The sequence below is a fragment of the Scyliorhinus torazame genome, unplaced genomic scaffold (assembly GCF_047496885.1).
Source record: "Scyliorhinus torazame isolate Kashiwa2021f unplaced genomic scaffold, sScyTor2.1 scaffold_546, whole genome shotgun sequence".
Taxonomy (NCBI): Eukaryota; Metazoa; Chordata; class Chondrichthyes; order Carcharhiniformes; family Scyliorhinidae; genus Scyliorhinus; species Scyliorhinus torazame.
In genome coordinates this window covers 83,203-102,022 of record NW_027308273.1, presented here as the reverse complement: position 1 = coordinate 102,022, position 18,820 = coordinate 83,203, and the positions used below count along the sequence as shown (strand labels likewise).

General features: G+C 45.7%; 1 protein-coding gene across 1 annotated transcript in view; it reads left to right on the top strand.

Annotated features, from left to right (window-relative positions):
- Positions 1-9,860, top strand: part of LOC140406458 (uncharacterized) — a 32,441-nt gene extending 22,581 nt beyond the window's left edge. Inside the window, exon 3 of the mRNA XM_072494498.1 lies at positions 8,946-9,860. Coding sequence (XP_072350599.1) covers positions 8,946-9,621 — 676 coding nt within the window. The 3' untranslated portion in view covers positions 9,622-9,860. The remainder of the gene's footprint in view (positions 1-8,945) is intronic.
- Positions 9,861-18,820: the final 8,960 nt, after the last annotated feature.

The window sequence follows — 18,820 nt, the reverse complement described above, 5'->3', positions numbered from 1 at the left end:
AATCCAGTTTAATCTGGCACATCCGCTGTTTATTATTAAGACCTGGAAGATAATACGGTGTTTAGTTAATAAAGAAGTCGAACCTGGATCAGGTCAATAAAATGGGGACATTCAATGGGTTTGGTGTATAGCTGAGATGATGAAGCTTTATGTAAACACGTTAAAATCTTTGAGAGAGAGAGAGACAAACATGAGAACGGGTCCCAGTCCCCATTAAACACAAATAAACGGGAAGATTAGTTAGGGACTCTCCACTCAGTCAGTTCCTGGCTGATCTACACCTCGACTCCGTGCTCCTGTCTTTGCTGCTCTTTGCACAGGGTTGGGGTGATGAGGGGCAGAAGCTGGTGAGGTGAGACTGGGGGAGGGGAACCACAGCCAGATGAGAACACACGTGAACTCTGCAGGAGGCAGGTCCTCCCCGAAAACTGACCCACCCAGAAGGACGAGAGCATCCTGAAATGTAACAATAATTCTGTCAGTTAGTGGCTAACTAGACAATATGTTGTGATGAGGTTTTAGAAATAGACCCTGGGTAGACGAGTTCACTAAAGCTCCCACAGTGAATCTGTCTAACAGCCACAGCGACCTCTAACGTTGGAAAATGGGTGTAACCCTGTTTGGATGCTGCCGTCAAAGGATGCTTGATAAGTCGATGCAGAGCTTCTTTATAATAATAATCTTTATTAATGTCACAAGGAGGCTCACATTAACACTTCAATTAAGTTACAGCGAAAATCCCCTAGTCGCCACACTCCAGCACCTGTTCGGGTATACTGAGGGAGAATCCAGAATGTCCAATTCACCTAACAGCACATCTTTCAGGAACCGTGGGAGGAAACCAGCGCACCCGGAGGAAACCCACGCAGACACTGGGAGAACGTGCAGACGCCTCACAGACAGTGACCCAAGCCGGGAATCAAACCCGGGTCCCTGGCACTGTGAAGCAATGGTGCTAACCACTGTGCTACCGTGCCACTTGTAGATGGCGAATGGGGTGCTGATCCCAGTGTTTGCTTTGTCTTGTATAAAACAAACTCTCCGATTTGAGTAAGACTGATAATTAAGCACTTTTAAGAATTGATTGTAACATATTAAATTTAACTGATTCAGCCCATTTGAAAAAAAAATCTGCTCTTCAAAGATATATTGGTACAAATTACAGGAGATCTTTGTAGTTGAATTGAATCCTTGACTCTTCACACGGACACCTGACTGACAAGAGGCACTGATTGGACAATAGCTGGAAATAATAAGCTGACATGTTTTTCTGGGAGACTCTCTGTTTCTTGTTAACCCGGAATCGACTATGTGAGAGTTAAAGGCAATACCAGGCTAATTTACATTGTATATACAACATAGAAACAGCCCAACCAATCCATGCCAGTGTTTATACTTCATTTGAGCTTCCTCTCATGCTTTCCCATCTGACTCTATCAATATATCCATCTGTTTCATTTCTCCCTCATGTTCATCCAGCAACCCATAAATATATCGATGATATTTACCTCCACCAATCCCTGTGGTAGCGAGTTCCACAATCCCACCACTCACTGGGGAAGAAATTTCTCCTGAATTCCTGATTAGATTGTCTCACATTGATAGCCTCTCATTTTGCTCTTACCCTTACAAGTGAAAACATTCTCCCTGTGTATCAAAATCTTTCACAATTTACAGGCCTCCATTAGTCCCTCAGCCTTGTATTTTGAAGAGAGGAGTGACCCAGCCTATTCATCGTCTCCTGATAGGTTTAACCTCTCACACTAAAAATCTGAAGACAAAAATGCTTTGTTCGCACTTGAGCTCAGTGCAGTGAGAGCGGGGATAGAGTTGCAAGGGAGCCTGAGAACAGCAGATTCACTGAAAATGGGTGGGCTGGGCTGATCTGTGTAAATAAGATGGTTAAATAGACTGTTCATGACCGTCTAGCAGGTGTTCAGGATCGTGGAGGAGCTCAAGTGTCAGTCTTCAACAACACAGTAATTTGCATTTATACAGCACATTTAATGTAATTCAATTTTCCAAGGTGTTTCACAGGGACGTTGTAAATCCAGGTTTCACAAATGATTTGAAAAAAATTGTCCAAGCTCATGATCATGTGACAGAAAATGCTACTTCTCTCTGCCTCTGCCTCCACACACTCTCTCCCTATTGATTGCAACACTAATTCATCTCAATATCTTCCTCCTGCTTTTCCCCCAATTCTCCTCCCCTGAAGGTGCTGACTCTCGGGTTCAGTTTCACACTCATCTATTGCTCTCCCCAATATGTCTAAATCTTTACTCCTGAAGTTAACAAAAAAATGTGCTAAGGGGCGTCACAATAAAATCCAGTGACTACACACATGTACTTTGTGTCCGGAATGGGGGCACTGCTACTCCACCCCCACTTTTCATCCCAGTCCCAGGGGTTTGGAGACTGCTTTGGAGATGGTTGATGGCGGCTGAATCTCCCATAGGCCGCCTCGCCGGAGACACCGCTCCGGTGGCGGCCAGGGACTGCGCATGTTCAAAGGAGAGAAGATGCGCGTGCGCAGTAACGGTTCTTCCCATTGAGGTCAAACGGGCATCCATGACACGTGCCATCCGTTGCCCATTGTCTTCAGGCGGCCAGCAACCAATGGAAAGATTGGAGGACCGGAAGGACTCTGGTCCTCCCGCTTTGTGTGAATGAAATTTGAGCTTCAGACAGTGTGCCCAACATCTGTGAGTAAAACACTTTCTTTTCTTCCCCTTTCCATTTTTTTTCTCATTCTCTGCTTCAATTGGTCACTTGCAGCAACTGAAGGGAAAGGAAGTGAATCCAGGGAGGGTGCAGACTCTGGAAAGCTTGGCCCAGGTCTCTCTCTCTCTCTCTTAAAGACATTGACATCCTTTGCTCCCTCAGCTTGATACATTTATTCGTCTGGCTAAAAGGATGGTCTCTTTCCCAATGTTCACAATTAAAGGGCTGGTTTCCCCAGGAGATGGTTGACATTTAAGGGGACAGTAAATGAATGTAGGATAGAGATATGTCTGTATATGGTGCAGATTAGATGTATTGTTAATGGTTCTGTAATAAAGCACATTTATTATTATTTCTAGTTGTGTAATATAGGACTGTAGCTACGTTGTATATTTCCAGAAGAGAAATGCTGGAAAATCTCAGGTCTGGCAGCATCTGTAAGGAGAGAAAAGAGCTGACATTTCGAGTCCAGATGACCCTTTGTCAATGATAAAGGGCATAGAAAGTGGGAAATATTTATACTGTAGGGTGAGGGAATGAAAGATGAGTCATAGCCACAGAAACAAAGGAAAAAGAGTGCAAATAGCAGTCCCCAGGGAGAATAAAAGCTGTGAAAGGTCAAACAGCAGAGAAACTAAAATCTGAGGGACAGATACAGATGTGGGGAGAAGGGGATCATGGGTGGTAAATAGGTAAAATGAGGGGAAGGGGGAAGCAAAGGGGAGAAATGGTAAGGAAAGTGGGGATAAGGTTGGGGAGGAAAATATATATCAAGAAAGAAAGAAAAATTAAAAGACAGGTAAAATGAAATGTAATGAAAACATAGTAGAGCTAATCATCTGAAGTTGCTGAATTTGATGTTGAGACTGGAAGGCTGTAGCATCCCTTACCGGAAGATGAGACTCTGTTCCTCCAGGATGTGATGAGCTTCTCTGGAACATTGCAGCAGGCCAAGGACAGAAATGTGGGCATGGGAGCAGGGTCTTGTGTTAAAATGGCAAGCTACGGGAAGGTCAGGGTCCTGAATGCACACAGATCAAAGGTGCTCAGCAAAGCGATCACCCAGTCTACGTTTGGTCTCTCCGATATAGAGGAGACCACATTGGGAACTGTAAATGCAATCGACCAAATTGAAAGAGGTGCAAGTGAAACACTGCTTAACCTGGAATGAGTGCTTTATGCCTGGGATGTTAAGAATGGAAGAGGTAAAGGGGCAGATGTCACATCTTCTGCAATTGCTGTGGGTGATGGGAGAGGTGGTGGGTATGGTGGGGGAGTGGACTAGATTATCCCGAAGGGAACGGTCTCTACAGAATGCTGACAGCGGGAGTGAAGGAAAGATATGTTTAGTGGTGGCATCGTGCTGGAGTTGGCGAAAATGGCAGAGGATTATGCTTTACATACGGAGGCTGGTGGGGTGAAATGTGTAAATGAGGTAACTCTATCCTTGTTCTGGGAGAGAGGGCAGGGGGCGAGGGAAGTGGCACGTAAGATGGGCCGCACACTGTTGAGGTCCCTGTCAAAAACTGTAGGTGGGAAATCACGGTTGAGGAAGAAGGAACACATTTTCGAAGCACCACTTTGGAAAGTGGCATCGTCGGAACAAATGCGACGGAGGCGAAGGAGTTGAGAGAAAGGGATGGAGTGTGAAGAGCTGTAGTCCAGGTAGCTATGGGAGTCAGTGGGCTTGTAATGGATGTTAGTCTATTGCCGGAAATGGAGACCGAAAGGTCAAGGGAAGTGAAGTGTCTAAGATGGATGGGGTGAAAGTGATAAGAGGGGTGGAAACTGGAAGCGAAGTTGATGAATTTTTCCAGGTCCAGACGAGAGCATGAAATGGCACCAAAATAGTCATCGATGTACCAATAAAAGAGTTGTGGGAGGGGACCTGGGTTGGCCTGGAACAATGAATGTCCACATACCCCATAAAAAGGCAAGCGTAGCTAGGACCCATTGCAACACTTTTGATTTGGAGAAAGTGGGATGAGTTGAAGGAGAAGTTATTGAGAGATAAAACAAGTTCAGCCTGGCGGAGAAGAGTGGTGATGGATGGGAATTGTTAAGGCCTCTTTTTGAGAAAGAAGTGAAGAGCTCTCTACACCTCCATTCATCACCAGGATGGGCTGAGATCTCTTTGGGAATCGCCCGAAAGTCGGCCATTTTCTTTTTCAAACGGGCTAAGTATTTGCTCGGCTTTTCCCAAACTCGTACAACTTCTGCCTCACAAACTCTTAACTTTACTCGACCTGCTGAGTCAACAGGGAGTCCAAAGCTCCTCTTGCCATGTTAACCTCCTTCAGCAATAGCTTACTCAGGCCCTCCATATGATTCTCTTCCACCTTCGCCAAACAAACCTCCAGAAGCCGCTGGTTCTCCAGCATTCTGCACCTTTTATTAGCAGTGTGAGAAATGATTAGCCCCGAGCATAAACTTTACACGTCTCCCACAAAATGGAGGGGGGAATTCGGGGGTCGAGTTAACCAAAAGGAAGAACTCAAAATGCGCAGTGAATGAAGCGTCTCTTATCCGGGAAGCATCAAACCTCCACATTCTCGACCTGGGGTGAGCCCTCGAGCAAAAAGTGCAGACAAGCTGGGGGGAGCTCTGCGAGTACGATGCTCCCGGCACAAGAAAGTCGTTGATTCTGGTGTGACGTTGATGTAGGTCTGGAAAGAAGGTAAAATCTCCGCCCCTTGGATGCAAAGTTCTTTCAAACATCCACATAACCCACCTCCTCACAAGCCGATGCCAAGCCCTCGCTTGCAGTGTTGGGGGGTTCTGGTAACCGGTAGCTGATCAGCCAGAGGATATAAGTGGCCGTTAAAGTCGCCAACCACAAAAGAGTTAGTCGAAGCTAACTTTGCAAAATATACAAAAGCCTTTGCAATGAACCCCGGGGAGTAATTCGGGGATCCATAAACATTCATTATTGAAACAACATCTCCATGCACCAAACCTCTAATGATCACATATCTACCTCCTTTTTCCTTGGTGCAGGTTTCAACCTTAAAAGGGATATTTTTATTAATAAGGATTGCCACACCCCTGCTACTTGATGAAGGAGTTGAAAAAACCTGCCCCACCCAATCCCACCTCAATTTAAAGTGTTCCTCATAATCCAGATGAGTTTCCTGTACTAAACCTATGTCGACTTTCTCCTTAAGAAAGGAGAGGATCTTTTTCCTTCTGATTGGGTGATAGATGCCCCGTACATTCCCTGAGAAAATTTGCAGATTAACTGCCGCCATTAGTTAGGCGACAGAGAGATAGGAACAGATTTTCACACCACAATCGGGCGTGCATCATTACCCCCTCCTCCAACTCACTTTACACCAGAGGCACCAAGGTTTCCCCAAACTGCTCCTTTCACGGTTAAAAGCCCCGTCTGTACCAGAGTTGGATAAAGTCAACAACACATAAACCCTCCCATAATAACAAAAATACAAAAGAATCACGACCACAATAGAACCAAGGGGACATTCCTCAATAAGACTGAGGACCCGGAGGATTAACCCCACGGCCAGACTGTCGTTATCTTCAGGATACCTTCTCCAAAATGAGGAGAAGAAAAGAAGGGCCAACAAGGGAATGGGGATCGAATGTCCCTCCCGCATTTTAGACCCACCCGTTAAGACCTGCATCCACCACCACCCACCCTTCGGCAATGGCACCACTCGGTTCTGCCATGATTAACGCTCGGATAATAGAAGACAACGGATAATAAGCACACAACACATCTACCATAACTGGGATGAGATAATCTGAGTCCCTGGAACACTCGAGGAGGAGAAGAAGACATTCAATCAGCGCTCACAGAATAACAACTCCCTTCAACAGGATAAAAGATAACAAATTCAGACACCAACACCATGATAGGGAAAGAGTCCAGATTAGAGCCTGAGTTAGTCCGAGCTGCAAACCATCCCTCCAAATCCTTGCACTTCATGGATTTAATGAAGGCCAAGGCAGTAGTCGGATTATCGAAAGTCTTGACGGAGTTGTCGGATACAATTTTCAGAGTTGCTGGGTAAAGCGACAGAATTCACTACCGCAGCCTTCAGTTCCCTTCGAACTTCATCGAAGCCTCGATGCTTCGTTTGCATAGCTGTTGAAAAATCCTGGAAGAAGGAAAATCCTCATTCCTTATGGAGCCAGGCCCCACCTCACCTAACCCGTCTCCAGGACCTACTGCTGTCTTTCAAGTTGTGGAAGTGAATGATCACAGGCCTGGGATGAAAACTATCCCTTGGCCTCAAAGACAGGATCTGATGCCCTTTCTAATTTGAAACGCCCAGGCTTCACATCCAGCTTGAGAAAACGTGGCAGCTGGTCCTCGAAGGACCTGACGAGAGCCTCACCCTCCACACCTTCTGGCAGGCCAATGACTCGGATGTTCTTTCTCTGACCCTCGGTTCTCCAAGTTCTCCAGGCTTCTCCCACGCCACTCAGCTGGTTCTCAAGGATTTAATTCTTGCCTCCGCCGAGGAGGCATCTCGCTCAACGTTCAGGATTCTCTCCTCCGGATCATCGAGCCTCTTCATGGTGTTGTTCAGCTCGGCCTCCTGAGCTCACAGATATTGAGTCAGTACACCCAGCCTTGTTGCTCTTATTAGCCTTAGTTTTATTAGCTCTAATTCTGTCACCTTTGCTCACGAGTCGCCAGGTATCTTTCTGATACCACCACGTGGTTCAAGCTCTAGTTATGATTAATAAGCCAGCACACCGCTTAGTAAGAGTAAAATCAACGGTCATTTATTATATACAGCAATAAATACTTATACAATAATCCTACTTTCTAGACTACTACCTACCACTACTGGCCAATACTTAACTTTGGGAATGGCCCACCAGGTCAGGGAAACGAATGGCTTATCGAATTGGGTCTGGCCTGCGGGATTCAAAGGCTGATACAGGTCGATGGCTAGGAGTCTCTATCGGGTAGCGATCGCTGGAGTCAAACTTACGGTTTCTGGTCGATGGTTCTTGCGAAGGTTGCGAGCAGGAGAAGAAGGGAGAGAAGGGTCGATCTGAACTTGGCCCCTATCTTTATAGTTCCCAGGGGCCTCCCGCCTCTCGGGGCGGACCTTGACCCTGGTCCCAAGTGATTGGACTTGGTCCCAATCACTGGGTTCGATATGCTCCAATAATGGGGCGATTCCTTGATCGGGGGGTGGTCGTTCACCTTTCTTTGTCTCGGCCACTGCTGGCGCCGAGAGGTCTAGATCGGCTTTCAATTGCTAATTTGTTGCAATTATTCCCGGGGATGGCCGATTAAACTGCAGATGGCTGGGTTGATGTGCTGTTAATGGTTGCAGGTATCGATCTGGGCCGACTTCCCCAGAGCCGAATACACTGTTCTGTCTGCAGCTGTCCGTTTGTGCCCTGTTGGCTGCTTTTCCCATCAGCCTTTTCGGTTAGCCATTTTACATCGGGTTTTGGCCAAATTAATCTGGAATCAGCCATTTTAGGTGGCTACAGCCTCTGGTCAATAACACGGAGAATGTTGCTGACATAGATCGACCAATGATCCCACAGAATAAATGAGCAGGTTCGATGGGCCGAGTGGCCAACTGCAGCTCCTATTTGTTATGATCTCTGTGCCCAGGACAGGAAGCAGTGAGCAGGGATCTGTCAATCAGCCTGAATCAGCACCTTCAGGAGAATTGGGAGGGTGAATATTAGATACAGCAGAGTGAGAATGGAGGGAGAGTGTGTGGGATGGAGGTTTACAGCTTTTGGGGAATGAGCGAGCAAAGAATGTTCTCTAGGAACTAGAATTGTCTGTTCTGAATTTCTATCCTGTACTGACAGTGATGTCTTTTGTAAATTGTTTTTAACAGGATATTAGAAGAGGAGGAATTACAGACAGAAATCTCAAACGTCACGTCTCAATCTGGCTGAGTCTCTCAACTCCTTGGAACTGGATATCACCGGACTTTGAATCGAGAAGGAGAAATGTTTGCCCAATCTGTCGGCTTCAAAAGATTTTAACTATCAGTGTGACTGGAAAAGCACCGAGACACACACACCCGAGTGAGAGTGTTCCAGAGCACTGACTGTGGAAAGAGCTTTAACCAGTTACACAGCTTGAAAAGACATCACACCATTCACAGTGGGGAGAGACTGTACACGTGTTCTTTGTGTGGACGAGGCTTCAACTGATTGTCAAACCTGGAGCGACACAAGGACACCCAAAACATGGGGAAACCGTGGAAATGTGGGGACTGTGGGAAGGGATTTAGTGCTCCATCTCAGCTGGAAGCTCATCGACACAGTCACACTGGGGAGAGGCCGTTCACCTGCTCTGTGTGTGAGAAGGGATTCACTCAGTTATCTGCCCTGAAGTCACACCAGCGAGTTCACACCGGGGAGAAGCCGTTCACCTGCTCTCAATGTGGGAAGGGATTCACTACTTCATCGAACCTGCGGAAACATCAGCGAGTTCACACTAGGGAGAGGCCGTTCATCTGCTCTCAGTGTGGGAAGGGATTCACTACTTCATCCAACCTGCTGACACACCAGCGAGTGCACACTAGGGAGAGGCCGTTCACCTGCTCTCAGTGTGAGAAGGGATTCACTACTTCATCCAACCTGCTGACACACCAGCGAGTGCACACTAGGGAGAGGCCGTTCACCTGCTCTCAGTGTGAGAAGGGATTCACTCGGTTATCCCACCTGCAGAGACACCAGCGAGTTCACACTAGAGAGAGGCCGTTCACCTGCTCTCAGTGTGAGAAGGGATTCACTACTTCATCGAACCTGCTGACACACCAGCGAGTGCACACTGGGGTGAGGCCGTTCACCTGCTCTCAGTGTGAGAAGGGATTCACTCGGTTATTCAACCTGCAGAGGCACCAGCGAGTTCACACAGGGGAGAAGGTGTTAACCTGCTCTTAGTGAGAGAAGGGGTTCAGATATCCATACACCCTGCAGGAACACGAGCGAGTTCACACCTGGAAGAAGCCATTCACCTGCTCTGAGCAGGGGAGACATTCAATGAACCGTCCTGAGTACGGCGACACTAGCGAGTTAATTCTGGGGAGAGACCATTCATCTGCTCTCAATGTGGGGAGGGGTTTTGTGATTCATCACACCTGTTGTGACTCCAACAAGTTCACAATAAATTACAGATGTTGGCTCCGTTGTTATTGTATCTGCTCTCACTGACATCAAGGACTGCATTTTGTTCATTCTGACATCTGGTGAATGGTGATGATTGGAGGGTTTCTTTCTGCTGGACTGGCCAGTCTAACACCTCTGCCTCCGGTGGGCTGACCATTTTTGAGGCCAGTTGCGATTACCTGGTTCCAAGTTTGACGAGGGGCACAGAATGAAAAGGTGTTTGCACGTTGGAAGATATTTAGTTCCCAAAGCAGCCATGTTGCCATGAAGATGGGCTATGGTGGTTACAAAGTTCTTTTGTCTAATTTATCTGGGTGTTTCTAGCAGAAGGAAACTGTCACGGTATGAGGGACAAGTTGTCTGTGGTAGATTGGGAAATTACAATAAACATATCACTGAAAGTGGCAACGCAGGTGGATAAGGAGCTAAGAAGGCAGACGGCATGCTTGTCTTCATTGGTCGGGGCATTGAGTATAAAAATTGGCAAGTCATGCTGCAGCTGTACAGAACCTTAGTTAGGCCACACGTGGAATATTGCCTACAATTCTGGTCACCACATTACCAAAAGGATGTGGAGACTTTGGAGAGAGTACAGAGGAGGTTTACCAGGATGTTGCCTTGCCTGGAGGGTATTAACTGTGAGGAGAGGTTCGATAAAGTCAGATTGTTTTCACTAGAGCGACGGAGTTGAGGGACGACCTGATAAAAGTTTACAAAACTTTGAGTGGCACGGACAGAGTGGATAGTCAGAAGCTTTTTCCCAGTTTGTAAAAGTCAATTACCTGGTGACATAGGTTTAAGGTGCGAGGGGCAAAGTTTAGAGGAGACGTGTGAGGGACGTTTTTGACACAGAAGGTGGTGAGTGCCTGGAACTCACTGCCGGAGGAGGTGGCGGAAGCAGGTACGATAGTGACGTTTAAGAGGCATCTTGACGAATACATGAATAGGATGGGAATAGACGGATACGGACCCTGGAAGCACAGAATGTTTTAGTTTAGACAAACATCATGATCCAAGCAGGCTTGGTGGGCCGAAGGGCCTGTTCCTGTGCTGTACTGTCCTTTATTCTTTGTTGTTCTTTGAATGCCGATAGACAATAGACAGGGAACCGCAAGCATTTTATTTACATAAAATATAGATTCCTTTAAGAAGCAAAAATTAAACAGCAAAAACGAAGCTTTCGTGGCTAACAAGAAATGTTAAAGATTCCATTAGATCAATGGAGGAGACAGTTTTGTAGTGAGCCTGAGGATTGGGAACTTGTTTTAGAATTCAGCAAAGGACCAAGAAACTGATGAAGAGAAAATAGAATATGAGAGCAAACTGGGGATAACTGGAAAAGCTCCTATAGGAATGTGAAAAGGAAAAGATTAGCAAAGACCAATGAGGGCCCATTCCAGGCATAGACAGGAGAGTTTATAATGGGGAATAAGGAAATGGCAGAGAAACTAAACAATGTGTGTCTGTCTTCACCTAGGAAGAGACAAAAATAATCCCAAAAATACTAGAGAACCAAGGGACTAGAGAGCAGGAGGAACTGAACGAGATTAGTATTAGTGAAAAAGTAGTACTGGAGAAATTAATGTGGTTGAAAGTTAATAAATCCCCAAAAACTGATGCTCTCCATCCCAGAGTGTTGAAAGAGGTGACTGTAGAGATAGTGGATACATTGGTGATCATCTTTCAAAATTCTGTAGATTCTGGAATGGTTCCTGCAGATTGGAAGGTGGTAAATGTAACCCCACTATTTAAGGAGATAGAGAGAAAATGGGGAACCACAGACCCATTAGCCTGACACCAGTAGGAGGGAAAATACTACAATCTATTATAAAGGATGTGATAAGATACAAATTAGGAGCAGGAGTAGGCCACTCGGCCCCTCGAGCCTGCTCCACCATTCAATAAGTTCCTGGCTGATCTGATTGTAACCTCAACTCCACAGAGGCCCCTTAGAAAATACATCTGAGATGGATTTCAGAGCTGGTACCAGTTGGGAATTAGGAGGGGGGGAGATTTATTTATAGATGGGACTTTTGCGAGCTTGGGAGCATTGGAGGAAAAGTATAAGTTGCCCCAGGGAAATTTCTTGAGATATATGCAGGTGAGGGCGTTTACTAGACAACAGGTGAGGGAATTTCCGTTGCTTCCGACACAGGGGATACAGGACAGAGTGCTTTCAGGGGTGTGGGTCGGAGAGGGCAAGGTGTCAGAGATTTACCGAGAGATGAGGGAAGAAGGGGAGGAGTCAGTGGGCGAACTAAAAGGAAAGTGGGAAGACGAACTAGGGGAGGAGATAGAGGAGGGTATGTGGGCTGATGCCCTAAGCAGGGTAAATTCCTCTTCCTCCTGTGCCAGGCTTAGCCTGATTCAATTTAAGGTGCTACATAGAGCACACATAACGGGAGCAAGATTGAGCAGGTTCTTTGGAGCGGAGGACAAATGTGGGAGGTGTGGCGGGAGCCCGGCAAACCACGCACATATGTTTTGGGCGTGCCCGGCACTGGAAGGGTATTGGAAGGGAGTGACGGGAGTGATTTCGCGGGTGGTGAAGGCCCGGGTCAAACCAGGCTGGGGGTTAGCTCTATTTGGAGTTGCGGAAGAGCCGGGAGTGCAGGAGGCGAAAGAGGCCGATGTCGTGGCCTTTGCGTCCCTAGTAGCTCGGCGCAGGATCCTACTCATGTGGAAGGAGGCGAAACCCCCCGGACTGGAGGCCTGGGTAAACGATATGGTGGGGTTCATTAAACTGGAGCAGATAAAGTTTGCCCTGAGAGGATCGGCTCAAGGGTTCACCAGGCGGTGGCAGCCATTTCTCGACTACCTAGGGGAACGTTAGAGGGAAGACAGATGACCAGCAGCAGCAACCCAGGGGGGAGGGGGGGGGGGGGGGGGGGGTTAGTTTAGTTTAGGTCAAAGATAAAGGGGTTTTGTTACTTGTGTATTGTTAAAAATTTCTGTATTGTTATTGTTGCGTTTGCTTTGTAAGAGGGGAAAAATTGTTGTTTGGGAAAAAAATTTCAATAAAACATATTTAAAAAAAAAAAAAGAAAATACATCTGAGGAGATAGTAATAATATTCTTTATTATTATAATCTTCATTATTGTCACAAGTAAGCTTACAATATCACTGCAATGAAGTTACTGTGAAAATCCGCTAGTCGCCACACTCCGGCACCTGTTTGGGTACACAGAGGGCGAATTCAGAATGTCCAATTCACCTAACAAGCACGTCTTTTGGGACTTGTGGGAGGAAATCCACACAGTTTTGGGGAGAATGTGTAGACTCCGCACAGACAGTGACCCAAGCCGGGAATTGAACCCGGGTCCCTGGAGCTGTGAAGCAACAGTGCTAACCACCATGTGCCTCCATGCCGCTGTGTCAGTTGTGGGAACAAGGAAATGGCAGAGGCGTTAAACAGATATTATGCATCAAGATACTTCGAATATCCCATTAATACTAAAGAATACGGAGGGAGCAATTAAATACCATCACTGGAGAAGTCGTATTGGACAAACCGATGGGGATAAGATAAGTCCCCTGGATGGCTGCATCCTCGGATCCTAAAAGAAATGGCTGCAGAGATAGTGGATGCATTGATTGTAATTTTCCAAAAGTCCTTGGATTCTGGAGAAGTACCAGAGGACTGGAAAACTGCCAATGTGACAACCCCCTGATTCAGAATGGGAGGGAAGCAAAAAATGAGACACTATAGGACGATTAGCCGAACATTTATTATTTATTTGGGTTTTTTTTAGCCTAACATTTATTATTGAAAAAAATGTTGGAATGAATGAGGAAGTAATAGCAGCACATTCAGAAAATCTGAAGATATTTAGGCTGAGATATATATTTTTTTATGTATATTTAGAGTTCCCAATTCATTTTTTCCAATTAAGGGGCAATTTAGCGTGGCCAATCCACCTACCCTGCACATCTTTTGGGTTGTGGGGGCGAAACCCACGCAAACACGGGGAGAATGTGCAAACTCCACACGGACAGTGACCCAGAGCCGGGATCGAACCTGGGACCTCGGTGGCGTGAGGCAGCAGTGCTAAACACTGTGTCACCGTGTTGCCCAGCTGAGATAGATTCTTGATCAGTCAGGGAACCGAGGATTACGGGGAAAGGGCAGGAAAGTGAACGTGAGGAATGTTGGTTTCAGCCATGATCCTATTGAAATGTGCAGCAGGCTGGAAGGGCCGAATGGCCTACTCCTATTCCTTATGGTCTTAGTGTGGTCTTATTCCCACCTACCCCTGATAAATTTTCACCCCCTTGCTTTTCAGGAATCTATCCAGCTCTGCCTTCAAAATATTCACAGACTCTGTTTCCACTGCCCTTTGAGGAAGAGAGTTCTAAAGATTCACAATCCTCTGAGAGAAAAAAGTTCTCCTCTGCCTTAAATGGGCAAGTTATTACTTTTAAAGCGACTCCACTTTCTTGTTCTCCCACAAGAGGAAACATCCTTTCCACATCCACCCTGTTGAGGCCCCTCAGGATCTTAAACGGTTCAATCAAGTCACCGAAACTCCATCGGACTCAAGCCCAGCCTGTCCAATCATTCCTCATAAGACCAGCCTCCAATTACAGGTATGAGTCCAGTAAACCTTCTCTGAACTGCTTCCAACACATTTACATCATTCCTTAAATGAGAGCAATACTGTACACAGTGCTCCAGATGTGGTCTCACTGATGTCCTGTATAACTGAAGCATAACCTCCCTACTTTTGTATTCAATTCCCCTCACAATAAACAATAACATTCTATTAGCTTTCCTAATTACTTGCTGTACCTGTATACTCGCCTTTTGTGATTCATGCTCCCAGATCCCTCTGAGTCTCAGAGCTCTGCAATCTCTCACCATTTAGATAATAAGCTTTTATATTCTTCTGGCCAACATGGACAATCACACATTTTCCCACATTATTCTCCATTTGGCAGATCTTATTCCACTCATTTAACATCTACCTTTTTAACCTCCTTATGTCCTCTTCACAATTTACTTTCCAACCTATCTTTGTATCATTGGAACATAGGAGCAGGAGTTGGCCATTCAGCCCGTCGAGCCTGTTCCATCATTCAATACGATCATAGCTGATCATCCACTTCAATGTCTTTTCCCCACACTGTCCCCATATCCATTTGTGTTATTGGTATTTAGAAATCTGTCAGTCTCTGCTTTAAACACACTCAATGACTGAGCTCCCACAGCCCTCTGGGGTGGAGAATTCCAAAGATTTACAACTTGTAGATCTCTGTAGATCAAACCATTGCCTCGTTCTATCCCCGTATCCCTGTCAGTTTATTTCCCTCAAAAGCCCATCCAATTTCCCTTTGGAAACATTCCAACATCTCTACTTATACCCGCATTGTAGGAAGTGGCTTCCAGGTATTTCCCACTTTCTTCAAATGCAAATGAGTCTCAGAGAGCACAGAAAGAGGCCATTCTGTCCATTGTTCCCATGCTAGCTCTTTGAATGAGTTATCTAATTAGTCCCATCGCCCGGCGAGTTTCTTTTTCTACAGAATCTGTCCAGTTCCCTTGTTAAAGTTACAGTTGAATTTACTTCCTGCACCTTTGTCAGGCAGTGAATCCCAACAACTCGTTCTGTTTTAAATCAAATAATTTTACAATATGCTGTTTGGATTTTCACAGGGGATTTGAAATGGAGAGAAAGACATGGTTATTACACAAAATCAAGACTCAGTCTTTATGAGTGATCTTCATGAATGGGCAGAGTGTGAAATACCCAGGTTTGCGGTGCCAAGGTGCACACGTTCCAGGGGCTGGGCTGGGGAGCCACCCTGCCCTATCCCTGACCACTCGGGGGCCTCCAATGGCCCGGGAACCCCTCGGGTACCGTGACGCCTGGCCCATGTCTGTGTGGGCCAATACTAATCGGCGTCCATGTGACCGATGGGGACTCGGACTCTCCTGTGATCTAACTGGCGCACTTGGATTCGCGCCATGCGCATCGTGGCCATGAGATCGTGCCCTGATTCTCATTTGCTGTAAAAATGTAAAAGCTTAATTGCTGTGTATGTAAAGAATGTGCAATGAGGATAAATGTACTGGCAAGAGAGACCTTCAAGTTCTGATTAGCCGCAACATTTGAAACTGTATGAATAAGGGATTGTATAGAATCAGATAAAGGGATAGTATGAAACAGTTCTATTGTATTCCTGTCTAAGATAATGAGAGAATGTGGAGTCAGTAATTAGGAACCAATTAAATTTATCCAGTGACCAAATTGACCAATTGTCCTGTTACAACAGGCCCAACTCTAACATGAGGTAATGGTCACTTTGGGGGTAAAAGTGGAGGTTCTGAAGGTCTTCCGTGCTGGCCAAGTACTGAAGATTCCCGAGGCTGAGTTCCAAGGAAATTACTGTCAAAGAAGGAGCCAGACTCCCGAGGCTGAATTCCACAAGAATTCCTGTCAAAGAAGGAGCCAGAGAGGGTTACGCTTCTACAGACTGATCACCCGCATGAAGTTGTAAAAGTCAATGTCTTTTGTTCAGTAAACCTTATTTATTTAATAAACCTATTTTTAAATTTACTATCCAGCGAATTCTGCCTTTGTCTTAATTGGTTAATTTATTAAATGGTAAGTTGGGTGTGGCTGAAAACAATTAATTTCCAGATAACAAGATCAGATAACAGAAAACTTCAATTTAAAAACTTGCATTTCTATAGCGCCTTTCACAGCCACAGGACGTCCCAACATGCTTTCCAGCCAATTAAATATTTTTGAAGTGTCACTGCTGTAATGTAGGAAAAGCAGCAGCCAATTTACACACAGCAAGATCCCACACACAGCAATGTGATAATGAGCAGATGATGTGTTTTTAGTGATATTGACTGAGGGATAAATATTGACCAGGACACCGGGGATAACTCCCCTGCTCTTCTTCAAAATAGTGGCTGTGAGAACTTTTACACCCACCTGAGAGGGGCAGACCGGGTCTCAGTTTAACATCTTATTTGAAAGAAGGCTGTTCTGACAGTGCAGCACTCCCTCAGTGCTGGGGTGAGAAATGTTGGATGTGATTTTTGTCTTCAGGTGCCTGGACTGGGATTTGATCCCACAACCTTCTGACCCAGACTTAGAGCTGCCCACTGAGCCATGGCTGACACTATCGACAATTCAAAGTAAGAAAGGGAAAGTTACCCTTTAAACCCCCACCCTTTGCCTCCAGTGCCCAAATATAATAATAAAAACCCCAGGATAAATAACATATTTGACTGACAAATGTTGAAGTGTTGATTTAGAGACACAAGTTTTAACTTCTCATTTGAGCCTCGGGCACCTTTCTGTCTCTATTGCTCGTGTCAATGACAGGCAGGAGCTGAGGACTGAATTTAGCTGAGAATAACGAGACCTGCACCCCAGTTGAGAAACTGCCAAGGATGTCGCACTAATGGAGGACTGACTGGGAAATGGGCCTCTAAACATTTGTTATATTGATCACTCAGAGCTAAAGAGAAACCCGTCCCTTTAAATACATATACAGGGAAGAGGCTGCAATGAAATCTGTCCCTTTTAACCTGCACAAAAGCAGGAGGCTCAGATTCACAGACTGCAGGAGGAGTCCATTCAGCCCATTGTGTTCCTGCTATCTCTTTGAAAGGACTCTCTGATTTATTCAACTGCTCTGCAATGTTCTGGAGAAGCCCAACACAAGCTGGACGAACAGCTCCTCATCTTCTGATGAGGCACTTTACAGCCTTCTGGACTCAACATTGAGTTCAACAACTTCAGACCGGAACTCGCTCCTCCATTTTGATTTGTTTTTTTTACCGGGTGCCAGTCTGCATCACTTCCGGAAGGAGCTGTCCTTTATTCTGCCATTAACATTTACTCTGGACCAATGCTTTGATTCTTTACGACAACCATTACCTCTCCCTTTATCTTTTGTTCCAGGACATTTTTGTCATTTAATCTCAGCCACCCTCGAACCAGTCCCTGACTTTCTCTTTTGTTCTGCCTGACCCTCCCCCAATGAACATTCACCTGAAGAAGGAGCAGTGCTCCGAAAGCTAGTGTTTGAAACAAACCTGTTGGACTTTAACCTGGTGTTGTAAGACTTAAACTCATTCGTGGAAATACACAGGATTCCCCAGGTTCATTGTTCTTTGGGACATTCCTGTCAAACCAACTGTTCACCCACGACACAGTCTGGTGGCCTCTGTCCGTCAATGAGAGGTCAGTTGCACATCAATATCATAGCTCTGTTCTTCTGCATAAGGAGCTTGGCAGCGGTTAGAGAGAGAGAGAGAAAGAATGCGGTTCTGAATAGTTACATACAAGAAGGCTTTGGAAATTGACCAAGAGAGGTCATGAAAGTTGCCACCGAGGCAGGCTTTCGAAAACGGTTATGAACGAATATCCCCAACAGAAGAAAAATTGCTTTGTTAAATGGAAGTATTGCCTTTGCCTGTTTGTGTCAGGGGAAAGAGAGCTGCATGTTCACGTAAAGTGTTGCTTAATGAGAACTGACACCTTACATTTAAGAAACTATATGTAATGGGGGGGGGGGGGGGGGGGGATGGAAGGTTAAAACTACAAGAAGTATAACCAAAGCAGGTCAGCATGTGAGGAGAGGATAGAGGTTAATAAGATGAGCATACAGGACCAGTCTGACGACGATGGCGGGGAAAGGAAACATGAAAAATCAAATTGTAAGGTGACTGTTGGAGTGAAAGTTGGGCATGAGGTTAAGTGTTATCAGAGATTGGACTTCCGGTGATGGTAGGCGGGGATATAAAGAGGAGGAGACTAGGTAAAGTAAATATTGGCCCTTTGGAGGATGAAACTGGTGAGGTAATAATGGTGAACACAGATGGCAGAGGCAGTGAACCAATATTTTGCCTCTGTCTTCACAGTAGAAGATAATAAACATTTTCCAAAAACTACAGTAAATGCAGGGGAACTTGGTGTAATAAACATCACTAGGGAGACGGTATTGAATAAA